Source organism: Artibeus jamaicensis, unplaced genomic scaffold, assembly GCF_021234435.1.
Source record: "Artibeus jamaicensis isolate MK-2021 breed Jamaican fruit bat unplaced genomic scaffold, CSHL_Jam_final contig_2790, whole genome shotgun sequence".
NCBI classification, from domain to species: domain Eukaryota; kingdom Metazoa; phylum Chordata; class Mammalia; order Chiroptera; family Phyllostomidae; genus Artibeus; species Artibeus jamaicensis.
The window spans coordinates 4,403,521-4,417,609 of record NW_026521616.1 but is presented as its reverse complement, the minus strand read 5'-3'; the positions used below and the strand labels follow the sequence as shown (position 1 = coordinate 4,417,609).

At 53.7% G+C, this 14,089-nt stretch overlaps 1 protein-coding gene across 2 annotated transcripts in view; it reads right to left on the bottom strand.

Moving 5' to 3' along the window:
- The window catches only part of RAP1GAP2 (RAP1 GTPase activating protein 2), a 203,587-nt gene that overhangs the window by 126,937 nt on the left and 62,561 nt on the right, over positions 1-14,089 (bottom strand). The window contains exon 1 of one of the 2 annotated variants that reach the window (XM_053662727.1): positions 12,024-12,481. The exons of the other annotated variant lie outside the window; for it this stretch is intronic. Within the exon in view, the coding sequence (XP_053518702.1) occupies positions 12,024-12,130 (107 nt within the window). The 5' untranslated portion in view covers positions 12,131-12,481. Of the gene's footprint in view, positions 1-12,023; positions 12,482-14,089 lie in introns of those variants that run through there. 2 annotated transcript variants of the gene reach the window in all.

Below are 14,089 nucleotides of genomic sequence, written 5' to 3'. Positions count from 1 at the left end.
AAGAATGAGGACCCACGTGCCCACCCGACACTCTGTGCTAGCCACCCATGGCTGGACACAATGCCAAAGCAGCTTTTGTCTGTGGTTTTTTCCTGCCCAACTCACTTTCACCCCTTCCTCTGGTAATAATACTCCCCCGCCATAGCTACAGTGGCCACCAGAATAGACCCCTGACTCAGGCTGGGCCAATCCAGTTCCCGGCCGCCCCCACACACAGGGCTTCATGCAGCAATGAGCGTGTGATCCAGGCCCGTCAGAACTCCTCCTTAGGCTCTAACTAGAGCTGGTGGAAAGGAGCTTTTTTCACCCTCTCTGGAGGAAAAGGGGTTAAAATGTTACAACCAGGATTGCAACATCATGGTGAGAGATGACCCAAGGGGATGAACACAATAGGAATAGAGGCAGACGAGCAGACAGGGAGGAAGAGGACTGCTGGTGGTCTGGAGCGGGCGTGCCTGAGGCCTGGCCCTCCCCGCAGATGTGTTGTGCCAGCCAGTGAACAGGTCCCCCCTCCCCCCGTTTCATTTGGCTAATTCACCTGGGCTTCTGTCACTTGTCCCCAAGAGTCCTGACTAATACACTGCGTATGTGTGTATACAATATATATATACAATATTATTTTATATATATATATATAATAATCCCAATTTTGTTATGAGAAACAGATGTAAATATATTGTATGGGAAAGTATGTATTTGAGTAGGAAAAAAAGCCAGAAGAAAATATATTAAATGTTAATAGTGATTATCTCTGCAATCCCCATCTGGGATTGCAGATGATTTTTATTTTAGTCTTTGTACTTTTCTGTGTTTTCCAAATTTTCTGCAAGGAACATAGATTTTTTTAATATAACAAACATGTCTCTTAAAAATCAGATTGGTGAGAAGCAGCCCAGAGAATGCTCAGAGGAAGGTTCAGAGCCCAGGCCATGGTCAAGGACCACGGAGATGCCTGCCCCTGAAACCCGCTCTGCACGGTCCACACACCCTGGGGTGGCTGCGCTCATCCCAGGGACAGTGGGCAGGTCACTGGCACATCCACACTATATGCAAGAAATGCAAGCCCCTGTCACGTGGCCACGGGCTCCCGTCTGTGTCCCCGGATGGGCACAGAGCCAAGGCGTCCTTGCACACTCCTCCCGGAACCAACTGGAGCCCACATGGAACCTCCTCCCACCAAAGTCTTCCCCCACCAGCAGTCCCCTGGGCCTCCTAGAAGAGCCCCGTTAGGCCTTGGCACACTGCAGGAAAGGAAAATGTCAGCATAAAAGGTGAGCTCACCTGAGGTGGCCCCATCCTCCAACACCTGCTACCTAGGCTGACCTCATCAGCAGCACAGGACACTCGAAGGGGGAAGTGAATTTGGGCAGGACTGGGGCCTTGGGGACCTTCAACTTCAGCACATGGGCTGTTAGGGAGGACATGTGCTTCCCTGGCATCCCAAGGCACTATGGCTTCAAAAACACCTCGTTTTTTCACGGGGACCAGACTAGAGTCATCCCCGCCTGCCCATCCCATGCTCAACCAGAGAAAAACTCTCTTATCTACTTTACATATTTTAGCACCTTAATTTACCTGGAATCGTACAGTATCTGTCCTTCACGTCCAGCTCAATTCACATAGCACAATGTTTCCAAGGCTTGTCCTTGTTGTATCAGAATTCTGTTCCATTTTATGGCTGAGTAGTATCCCATTGTACGCACACCACATTTTGTTTATCCATTCATCTGCCCAGGAACACTTGGGTTGCTTCCACTTTGGGCTGTTGGGAACCGTGCTGCTATGGACATGGGTGTTCAGATACCTGTTCAAGTCCCTGCTTTCAGTTCTTTGGGATACATTCCTGGGAGTGAAATTGCTGAGTAAGATTACTTACTCCAGTAACCTGTAGTAAGAAATCCAGACTTTCAGGGTTACTGGCAACTGGGCCCCCTGAGCATCCATAGAAGCGGTTGGGGAAGCATCCTCCAGCCCCAGGGCTGAGGGCCAATCCTGAGCAAGGCCAGCCTGTCCCCCCAGATGAAGCCCAGCAAAGTCACCTGTCTGACTGCCTCAACCTTCAGGATGGACTCAGGAAAAGGGGACCTTTGAGTGGTCCCCCCTCCCTTTGGTATCTGGGGCCCCTGGCCCCTCTCCTCCAGTACCCACTGTTCTCTGTCTCGTCGCCCCTGCTGGAGCACAGGCTGCATGGGGCAGAGAGCACGTGTTTTCCTCCCGGACCCTGCCACCGGGTGCCCGGTACACATCTGGCACTCCACGAACACTGATGGGATCGAATTGAAACAGCACGAATGAGCATTTGGAACACAACTGCTGCCTGCATTTGCATTTATAGAGGAGAAAGAGAGGGCACGTGCTGGGGGCAGAGGGGCTGCCGCTTCCAGAAACTGGGGGGTGGGGAGGGGAGAGGAACCAAGATGTGGAAGCCAGGTGTCCCTGCTCCCATTACTGGAGCCAGCGCCTGCATCAGCAGCTGTGCCCTTGGGGGACCTTCCCAGCTCTCAGCAACTAGCCTCTCCTGCTGCCACACGCAAAAGTCCTTCCTGGCACATTTGTGGATCTAGTTTTCACACGGCCTGTTTCCGTGACCTCTTGATTTACACACAGTTTCTGCCTGTGCATCTCAGACGAGATATCTTATTAAAATAAATGCTCTATTAAAATACAGATGGCACGGTAACTCCGGCCCAGAGCTCCCCATTCTCATTGAGAAGCGGGAATCTCTGTTCTAATTAGTGAGTGCTGCAGCCAGGAGGCCTTTCAGCTCACGTGCGGCCTGGTAGGGCAGACCCTTCCCCCCACCCCACCCCATCCAGGCTCCCCCGTCTCCACGCAACCCTGCAGTTCAGGCCTAGTGTTCAAAGGAACCCAAGGGACCCATCCAGTCCCTTCTTTAAAAAATAATGAGAATATGCCAAGATGCCACAGTTCTTAATGTTTTGAAGCTATTCATACATCTGGTATGGATTTCATGCTCCAGACCTGCACGACAGCCCACTTCACAGGTACTGAACGTCAAGGGCAGAGGGGTCAAGTAACTCAGCCAGGGTCCCCATGTGATGGGCAACAGGAGAAAAGACGTGAAATCGGGCATCAAGACAGACAAGAAGAGAGAGATTTGGGTTTGAACCCCCGCTCGGCTGTACCAGCTGAGTGACACTGATATGCCACCCCTTTTGAATCTCAGCTTTCTCCTCTGTGAAAGATGAAGAGGACAATAACAAGCCTCATGCAGAGAATGAAATGAGATAAGTGAGGCTTAAGTGCCAGCCCAGTGCGGTGCCAGAGTGGAGCTCAGTGCAAGTCCCATCCCTGCCCCTTCATTTGGGATTCCTGAGTTTTCGTATCGTAATATCCAGCCTCCCATAATTTCTGTTATTTGCAGGTAATTAAGGAGAATGTAGAAGGAGGAACATCTAAAGACAAATTAGCCCTAACTGGTGTGGCTCAGCGGATTGAGTGCCAGCCTGCGAACCAAAAGGTCACCAGCTCAATTCCCAGTCAGGGCACATGCCTGGGTGTGAGGTCAGGTCCCTGGTTGGGGGGGCATGTGAGAGGCAACCAATGGATATATCTCCTGCATGTCTATGTTTCTCTCCCTCTCTTTTCTACTCCCTTCCCCCTCTCCAAAAAAATAAATAAATTTTTTTTAAAAAAAAAATAAATAAAGGCAAATTAACAGTGGCCCTTCTGCAGCCCGGATCCTGCAGAGACCCCAGGCAGATGGCCCTGAGTCCCTGTTCCCCACCACAGTGGACCTGCCCCCAACCAAGGAAACCCAAAGGGCACGCGGGGCTGGGGCCTGACCTCCAGCCTCCCTGTTCAGCGAGTTACACCTACAGCTCCCCAGCCCCAAGACTCCTGCCTCTCACACTGTACATCCAATGCCTCAGGGGCAGGGCAGGTGGCACAGGTGTGGCCAGGTATGGATGCTGAGGTGGGCAGGTGGGCACCAGTCTCCTGCCGTAAGGCAAGCCCAGTCAGTGTTGCCACAGCTTCTGACTTCTCAACAGAAGACTGAAATACGTATTTATAACATGGAACCTTTTCGTTTTAAAGTATCAGTGTAACAGGAAAACACTGTTCGTGGATCTAGCAGAGCCCCGGAGGGTGGGCAGGGCTTGGCTTCTGGGCTGTTCCCTGCTGTATCCCCAGGGCCTAGACCGGTGTCGGGCACAGAGCAGAGGCTTCAGAAAGATCTGAAGAATCTGCAGGGGTCCATTTCCGACTGCAAACTCCCAGGTGCCAGGGTGCTGCTGTGCCCACTCTCTGTAGACAGGACAGTGTGACATTGTACACATGACGGTGACAAATGGGGATGGGGGTTCCACCTCCACCCCTGCTAGGGGTCTGTCCTGTAAACCAGGTGCAAGCCGTGCTTTGCTGGGTGGGAGGGTGGAGAGGGAGGGCCCTGTTATGAGTCTATGAGTTGTAAGCACTTAGGACAATCACAACGCCCTTATTCTGCCACTCACATTCAGTGATTCAGTGTGGTGGTAAAAATCTCCACAGGAAAGAAACAGAAAAAGGGGGAGAAGGGAAGGACAGTGAGGGGCAGCTCTAATCAATGGGCCCACTCACTCCCGCCTCTGGAGCAGCAGACTAACAGGGAGACCCGGCAGGGTCGGCCCACCCCCAGAAGGCTCTGAGAAGGGCTTGGCTGGAGTTCCAGCCTGCACGAAAACAGTGTTCAGAACTGATAAGCTTAAAAGCAAGTGACAATTTTTCAACCCACCCTTGCTCCAAGGGCAGTGAATAAACACAGCGTCGGCTCCAAGTTCCCACTGAGCATGTCTGGAAGGAGAAGGGAAGGTGAAACTGAGCTAGAAATCGGCGTGGACTCTTTGACACCAGCCTCTTGGGGCTGAACCGAACGTCCCACTCAGAAATCCCAGGCATACTCTTCCCTTTATCACAGGTGTCAGGGGCCAGGTGCCACCCGGTGATAGACTGATACAAGGCGATGGACTGAACTCCACTGTGATTACAGCCAGTCTGTGGGCAGGCATGAGGGAGCCGGCCGGGCCCTGCATCGTTCTCTCTTGAGCTGGGTGGTGTCTACCAGGTGGATGATGTGTGTGTAGAAATGCACTAGCTGTCCCCTTCCTTGCAAACTTAACTCTATGTAAGTCGCACTTTAATACATTCATAAAAACAGAAGCAGCAGCATGTGTCAAGCACTTCTCAGAAGCCAGGCACTGCATATCCAAATAATATAACAGTTCGGGGCATGACCTCTGGAGCTCAACAGAGCAGGTTAAAAATACCTGGTCTTCCACTTCTGATTCTGCCCCCAGCCCACTCCTTGGCCTTCCAGCCTCTGTCCCTCAGCTGAAAAACAAAGATAACAACTGGCAGAATTAAGACACATGTGCATGCAAGCCCTTAGCACAGGGCCCAGCAAAGAGTAAGCCTCAAAAGCTGTTAGCTCGTTACAACCGTTCATCAACAACTCTAGGCATTTGTGTTACCGGGTCCATCTGCACAGGTGAGAAATGCACCCCCTTGGTTCCAACCAAGGTCCCTAAACCACAAGCATCTCCACACAGTCTTCCCAGTTTTCCCCAAATCCATGTACCACCTATTACTTTTCTTAACACTTTTCTTTAAATTGACTCGCAATCTTTGCCTTCAACAAATTTACTTTTTAAAAATGTTATGTAACTGTCATATATGGGAAATCAGTATCACTTGCCAGGATTCGTTTTTTTAAAATAGCTATTAAAATAAAAAGCACTTATCCACCTGAAAGCATCTTGCCTGACTCGTTTTATGGATTTGGGAGGCAATGAAACTCCGTGTGTGGGGTGGGGCATCGTCTGCCCACAGTGACGAAGAAACTTCCTGTGCCCCTTCAGCAGGCCTGTTTGCACAGAGGTGAACCAAGCAGGCCTGGCAAGCCCTCTTTTTGGCAACGTCCTGGTAACCAGCCATCTGTGCACCATGCGGGCTCCACGGAGATAAAACTGCATTTATTTCTTTTTTAGATTTTATTTATTTATTTTTAGAAAGAGGGGAAGGGAGAAAGTAGGAGAGGAAGAGAAACATCGATCGGTTGCCTCTTACACGCTCCTAACCGGGGATCTGGTCCGCGACCCAGATCTGGAATTGAACCACAGACCATTTGGTTCACAGACCAGCACTCAGTTCACCGAGCCACACCAGCCAGGGAAAGACAAGGCTGCATTCAGAAAAGTAGACAGCCCTGGTCCCCAGCTGGGGGCATGAGAGAGGCAACTGATCGATGTCTCTCTCACACAGGGATGTTTCTCTCCCTCTTTTTCTCCCTCTCTTCCCCCTCTCTAAAAATAAATAAATCTAAAAAAATTATTATAAAAAAGATATATATATATTTATTCACTAATGGCAACTGCTCACTAATGCAGACCCCCACTGGTCCCTGTTTGACAGAAAGATGGCACTCTACCTCTGCCTGTTTGATAGCAGCCCAAGGAGCCGAGACCCAGGAACCCAGAGTCAGGTGCCCAGCCCCTGCTCCAGGATGGGTAGGGCTGAGCCCAAACCCTCACACCTATGGGTCCCCAAACCACAGGGAGGCAGGGAAGGAGCTAGATGAATAACAATGGGACGACATATGTGCAAGTGGTCAGTTGCATTTCTTTGCAAAATATCTTCCAGAAAGGAAGGAGAGGGAAGGGAAAATCTCTCCCATCTCAGACAAGAAAAGAGCACCTTGAATCCGGTGTCAGAGGACACTGCACTATTAAAAGGATTGCCTCAGGGTAACAGGCAACAGGCACAACTCGCCGGGGGAGCCAGCGAGTCTCATGAGCACCCATCCATGCATCCAGCAAATATTTACTGAGCATTTCCCATCCTGGGCAACAGGGACCCAGAAGTGAAAAGGCAAAGTCCCTGCTCTCAGAAAGCTCACATTCTAGGGGACAGAACAGTCAATACATTGTTTATTATGTAAGCTAGATAACACCAGTTAATAAGTGCCATGTTGGAAGGAAATCAGGGGGAGGTAATAAGGGCTGGAGAGAACTGCTCGGGTTGGACAGTCAGAGCAGCCCTCTTGGAGGAGATGATATTTGACTTGAAAGCTCAATGAGGAGGAAGCAGTCAGTTAAGTCACTGTAAATAGCATGTGTAAAGGGCCTGGGGCAGGAACAAGGTTGCAGTGTTCCAGAAACAGAAAGCAGGCCTTTGCAGCTTCAGGAGTACAGAGGTCACGGTGAGTGAGAGGACACCTGCTGGGAGGCAAGGTTGGGGGGGGGGACCAGCAGGGGGGTCAGGACGATGGAAAGCCTGTGCAGAACTTTGTGCGGCAGAGAGACTGGATCTGACTCGAATTTTTAAAACTCCACTCTGGCCGCCATAAGGAAAATAGATAAGGGGGACAAAAAGCAAAGACACCAAACAGCTCAAGGGGAGTCAAATAAACTCTGTCCCTCAACTCTAAGAGTCTACCTCCTCAGACACTCTGTGAGGTCAAAAATGGGAAGCTGGTCAAAGTAAGATGTTTGTTCTTTAAAGCAACGACAGCCAACCAGGTGGCATTCAAATAGCACACAAAAGAGGGTGAGTGACAGGCCCTTCCACACAGGGCAGGGCCCAGCCTCCTCCTAGGAACAGAACAAGTGGCCATCTGTTCTGGGGCCAGAGAGTGGAGCAGCTCCCGCCTTGTGCCCCTTCCAGCCCCGAGACTCTAGGACCACAAGGCCAGAGCTCCTGGACACCCAGCCGGCTCAGACCCCCTCTGCAGCCAGCTCTCGGGGCTGTCTCCGGCTCTCCCAGTGGGAGAGCACAGTATCCTCCCAGACACAAGCCTTCCAACCCTAAGGACAAAACAAGCAACGGCTGCCAACATCACAAAAACAGGCAACTAGACCACCTCCAGCAACACGGGTGTGACAGGGAGGGATGGATCTCACAGACCCTCTAAACTGAACACCAATTTAAGGTCACTTCAAGGACGGCAGAGCATGCGAAACGATACCGGAGACACCATCCGCAAAATCCTGACTGTGGGAAACTCCCTAAGACAAACAACTCAGTTGCTTCAACAACTGTAAGGAAAAGAAGAAAAAGAGTTAGGGGAGCAAACTTAGAGAGAAAGAGAGCCAATCAAACTTCTGTGACACAGCTGGGGAAATCGGAACAGTAAACATGACGGTAAGAAGTCAGGGTTAGTTTAGGGTGTATGGCAAGGGCTGTGTTATATTTTTTAGAAGGACTTTATCTTTGAAATGCATACTGAAATATTTCAGAATAAAATGATATAATGTCTGGGATTCACTTCAAACTGGGGATTGTATTACACTATGCCCTCTTCCCTGTGCACTTGAAAACTTCTGCAATAAAAGTTTGGTTTGTTTTTTTTTTCTTTAATCTAGGAATGGGCTTTTCCTGATGACCTACCCAGGAAAACCCCGCCGGACATGATACCCCACAACAGAGGAATCAGATTCACCGGACGCACTGCTCTGCCCTTCAGAGCTTTAGTGATCTGCTGACTGATCGGTGAATTCATCCTTCCCTCCTCATAAACCCCATGGTGGCAGTTGTTCCAAATAACTACCCCCAGTAAGAACCAGAGCTCTCTTCCATTTATGCTAACTGACCTCTCCCCAGTCCAGAATGCCACACTCGAGGCCACACTGACCTGATCCACACCTCTCAGAACACACACATTTCCCCGTGTTCCCACCTCGGTCCTTCCTGACACGAGTGCCCGCCTCCCCCGCAGAGGGCACCATGCACCCCAGCACCCACTTCTGTCATTCCTCACGTGGGGCTGTGGCCTGATCCGCCCTGTCCACAGGAAAGCACACTCTGGAAAGCAAAGCTCCAAAGGTGCTCTCTGCACAGGTGAGCGCCTCCTCAGAACCAGGCTCAAACCCAGTGCCGTCTCAGACACACCACTGCTTTGGCAGTGTCCCAGGTGACGGCATCCCTGGAGAACAGAAAGAAGCAGAGCCTCCAAGCCCGTACAGAGTCGTTGTGCCAAGGCTGATGCACACGACACCGGTTTCTCCAGGAGGCCAACTGAGGCTGCAGCCCGGAGCACCGTTCTCCAGACCCGTGGACCAACGGTGCCTGGGAGCACCCTGGTTCTGGGCCCATATGGGATACCTGTGTCATTACCGTCCCCCCAGGCACTGCTACCTGCTCTACTATGCAATGTTTTTAGGCAGCCTGGGGAGAGCAGGAAGATGGCAAGGACTGGGGGCCATCACTGCAAGCCATGCCTTCTGGCCCACAGCGTTATCTGCACAAGCCTGTCAATCAGAGGTGCTGTGAAGATCGATGGATGATGAAGCCTGCTGGGAAAAATGAAGAAGGGGCCTGAGTCTGACCTGACCCTGCAAGGACAGGAGGAGAAGGAGGAACTCAGCAAATTTCACACCCAGCCTGCAGTATGGGGAGTGCTTCAGAGAGGCTGGCAGCTGCAGCCTGCTCCAGGCCCCCCATGGCCAGCGCCGGCAGTGGAAGGGTCCCTAGTGGGCACCGAACTGATTCCAGGTGCTTAAGAAACAGAAACTGCAGATTACAGTGAGGGAAGCAAAGGTCATTTAACAACAACATGCAATCAATCATTCTCTCCTTGGGTAGGTTAAGTCCATGGCCAAAGCTGTCAGACTGACAGAAGCAGCAGCGGAACGGGATGAAGGCAGGGGCTGGGAGGGTCACCAACATCTGCTGCATTGCAGGAAAGAGCCCAGTGCATCCAGGAGGACAACATGCCATGAGCCTGGTGCATCCTTGCTCAGCCCAGTCCCTTCCTGTCCAGGCCCTTCCCAGTGCCTCACTGCCCTCCCCACCGGGGCCGTGCCCGCCCGGCTGCCTCCCAGGGCCACGGCTGGTTGGTCGTGGCTACTAGTGGGGCTGCCCCCATCAGGCATCCTAATGTGGCTTCTAAGGCCCAGGCCCAGGGAGAGGAGAATGGGAACAGCTTTGACAGAACCCCCCACCCTCACACAGCACTTCCCACCTTTCAGCTGCATGTACCCCCCACCCCATTTTCCCACCTGAGCCTGTAAAGCCCATTGTGTGGATGCAGGAACTCAGGCTCAGGAAGATGAAGTCTATCCATCACATCACGGGACTAGCACCTGTAGCTCCCAGTTCAGGGACGCCCCCCCCCCATCCCTCTGCCCCCAACCATACATCCTATACTCAGAGGCAGGTGGTGGTCCGGTGCATCTGCCTTCTGTAAAGTATATCCTCCTCCTCACTCCTCAGAGCAAGCCATCCCATGCCCTCCTGACTTCAGAGGGTTGGCTGGCTCACCCCACCTCTGCAGATAAAAAGCCGAAGGGTAAGGAATAGAAAAGAATCAAAGTCTAGGGAAGAATGGGTTCTAGGCCTGGAACACTGGACTCCAGAGTCTTGCCGGCAGCTTTTTCTGCTTGCCATGTGTGTCCCCAACATCAGCCATTCCTGGGTCACCTGCAGGATTTCTGCCATTTTCTGTTCCATTCAGACTATTACTACTAGTTCTATGAAAAAAACTCATTCTTTTGACTTACGCATTCAACTTAGGTTGATGCTTTCTATCACCACCACAAAGGGGAAAATCAGCATCCCCAGCATAACTAGGGGAAAACCCTAACAATAAATAGTGCGAGCACAGCCTGTGTTGTAGGGAGGCACTGTTCCCCATGTAAAGGCCCTGAGCCAGAGGTCTGCTCTTTGTTATAAAAGGGAGATAAGCAAGTGTTTAAAAGTGTTAAAGCCAAGACTAGCACCAACTAGAAGCTTTCCCCTTGAAGAAATCACAAGGATTCATAGAGAACTGGAAAGGGAAGAACTTTCTCACTACGTGACTCAATGTTATTTCCTGCTTAATCACCTGAAGTGGTTTCACTGGAGAGCCATCCTGTCCTGTCGGATACATTGCATGAGACCACACATAGGAGGGATCCATTGGGGAGGGACAGGAGACAACCACAGGGCCACCGGCGCCCGGTTCTCTCAGGACTCCGGCCCACTGCCTGCGACCTTCCCCAGGCACACACAGCTTCTGGGCAAGTCCAAGGGCCACCGGTCACCACCCAAGTGTCTCTGAGTCCTCTGTCCTTGTCTTAGCCCTTGTCTAATGCAGATCAGAGCACTCCAAAACTCTGTTAGTTAGGATCCAGCAAGGCCACGGGAGGTCGCTTCGACTCCACAAAACATATCTGTGCACAGCCAGCTCCCATGCCCTTTGGTTGCTGTACCCTAGCAGGGGGAGGAGGCTGTGCCAGCCTGTGGGCAGCTCCATGGGGTGAACATCAAGCCTGCAAGGGGGGGGGGGCAGGAACCCAGGAAGCTGCCCCCAGAAGCTCCTATGCCCACCAGAAACCCACACCTCATCCCATAGGTCATCCAGCTATATCTCTAAAATAAGCTGGGAACACGACTTTTTTAATACCCAGGAACAAACAATTAGGAGAGTAACCCCAAGAAAAGTGAAGCATTAAAGCCAGAGAAACCAAAAAACAAAAGGCATGGGGTGGGGGGTGGGAGGGTTGTGGGGAGAGAGGGGTTGAAGTAACCTCTAAACTTGCCCCTTGGCTGCAGAAACTGAACTCAAAGCAAGCAGATCGTGGACTGGCGGGCGCCTCGCCGGTTCAGCCAAGTTGCAGAGAAGCAAATGGCATCCCCAGCGCATTGAGTCACTTGGGCACAGCCGGAGACTCTGTTACCTGGGTCGGATCAATGCTACCCGCCCTGCAGGGTTCAGCAAGGGCGCCGAGATCCGCAAATGTCGGGACTGGGGGCTTAGGACTTGGTGCACTTAGTGCACTTGGTGCACTTGGTGCTGGTCTGTTGAAGATGAAGCCCTAAGGGGCCTTCCAGGTGCCTGCCGACCAGCCAATGCCCTGCCTGGGCTTTCTCCTCACAGCTAGTCTCTGGGGCCAAGCTCCAAACTCGCTCCCCCGACGGCGCCTGGAGTAAAGGCATTTCCCAACCAACTCAGAGCCTAATGCCCTTTTGGAAAAGTCAGTCCCAAAGAAAATAGGATTTTGGCATGAGAGCGGAGGGAAAGGGGAGGTAGCAATGTCAGGCTTTACCTTTTCTCTTTATTCTGTTTTCGGGATTTGTGCAGGAGTCCGATGAGCACCACAGCGGCGCGGATCCCCGCCTTTCGGCAATGCATCCTCCCCGCCGGCTGGGACATGGCGAGGCTGCCGCGGGTGCCCGGCCGCGCCCTCGCCCGTCCGCCGCGCGCCCCCGCCGGCCCGGCTCCGCGCGCTCCGCGCCTCCTGCTCCCGGCCCCGGGCCGCCAGCCTCCAGCCTCGCATGGATCCTGCCCCGCCTAGGTGCGCCCCGGGGGTCAGGTGACTGGGCGCTCACTTCCCGGCGACCTTCAGCGTCTCCTCCTGGCCCGCGGAGCAGCAGGCGCGGGCTCCCCCAGTGCGGGCATTTCTAAGGTTCGCTCGGGCGCGGCCCGGTGGGGCGGCTGTGGGGCTCCTGCTCAGACGCGCCCGCCCGGGCCCCGCCCCCCGTGCTTGGCCCGGGGCGCCCGGGCACCGAGCCGATCCCGCAGCCCGCCGCCTGCACGGGGAGATGGGCGGTCCGCTCGCGCTCGGCGCTCTCGAGGGTCTCGCTGCCCGCGTTCGCCCACTGCCCCGCGTGCCCCGCTCCTGCCCTTCTCTCGCTTCTCCCTCTTGGTCCCGCCTCTGCACCCCCCCCCCACGTCCTCCGCCCCCGCTGGCCGGCAGGGCTCCCTCCCCAGGCAAAGGCGGCTGACGCGTCTTCGCAGCCCGGCCCTCCGGGATACTTCTCCGATGCTGTCACTGTCTTTAAAAACAGGGAGAAAAACCGTGCACAGAAACGCGCGCCCTCAGTCCAAGTGAAACTGCCTTTGCCAGCGGGCAGCGGGCCTCCCCACCCAAGACCCGCACTGCCCGGTGGTGTGAGAGGGGCACAGGGCGCCAAGCGCCCGCCCTCCCCACCGGAGGCTCCCTGGCGTTTGGACTCAATCGGAGGCTACCTCTCCCCTGTCCCCAAGTCCAGGAAAGGATTGTGGTGTGGAGTGAGGGCGGTTCACTCCAGCGTGGGCGCCTGAGTGGGCTGAGGTCAGTGCCCCGGTTAACATCTATTTTCCTGGACCCAGAAGTTAGGCACAACCTAAGGTCAACGGTCCTTTTCTCCGCAACTACAATTTGGCCTGGCATCCCAGGTTGCCAGGGAGATGCAGGGGGTGGGACAGGGAAACATCCCACCCCACCGGCATCCCGGCTCCAGCGCTGACCACCGCACACTCCGCACGGTTTTCTCCTGCCCCCCCTCCCCCGCACCACGCGTGCAAGCGTCATCTTCACAAAAGGCATGCCAGCTCGTGGGGAAAGGGGCCCCGGCCTGGTCCCTGCGGTGGGCGCAGGGTGCTCCTAAGCGCCACTTCCAGTTCCTGCCGGGAAGTCTAACGCCCTCTCACCACCCACCACCCTGAGGGCTTCTCCCTCCAGCCCCTAGGAAAGACCATCAGCAAGAGGGCTGGAGGGAATTAAAACAAGCCAACTGGTCCATCTTTCACAACAGCCCGGCTGGGGCCAAAGAGGTCCCTGAGGCAATTTGCCTCCTTTTTTAAATAGTCTGGTGTTCAAGCAAGCACTGAAAATCCAGACCAGGACCACAGAAAAATCCAAGGGCCAAGGCCTCAACCCCACCTCTCCTGTGGGCACAGCTTCTTGCTGGCATGGCAGTGGGAGTGGAGGAGAGTAGGCACCAGGCTGGTGCCCAGATGTGCCTGGTTTATTTATGAAGCAGCCATTAACAGTGGCCTCAGTTCTCCAAACCTGCCTGGATGGTGGGGGTCACCGATATTGCCAGGGGCATCTATTTATAGCCAGAGTGTGAGTGACCCAGGCCCCACCCCTGGGACTGCAGCTAGACTAGCTGCCAGGACTACACCAGCAGCGACCTGAGAATCTGTCTAGAAAAAAGAATGGGGAAATGAATGTCCTCAGTGGGGAAGAGGGCAGAGCCCAGCACAGGAAGCCCAGGGCTTGTCCTGCCTCCAGCGATATACAGAACTGACAGGATAGTGATGGGCCGCCTCAGTCAGACAGCAGGGAGGATGCTGGGGGCACTGGCCACAGGTCTAGCCCCAGCCCGTGGTGTATTTTCTTCACAC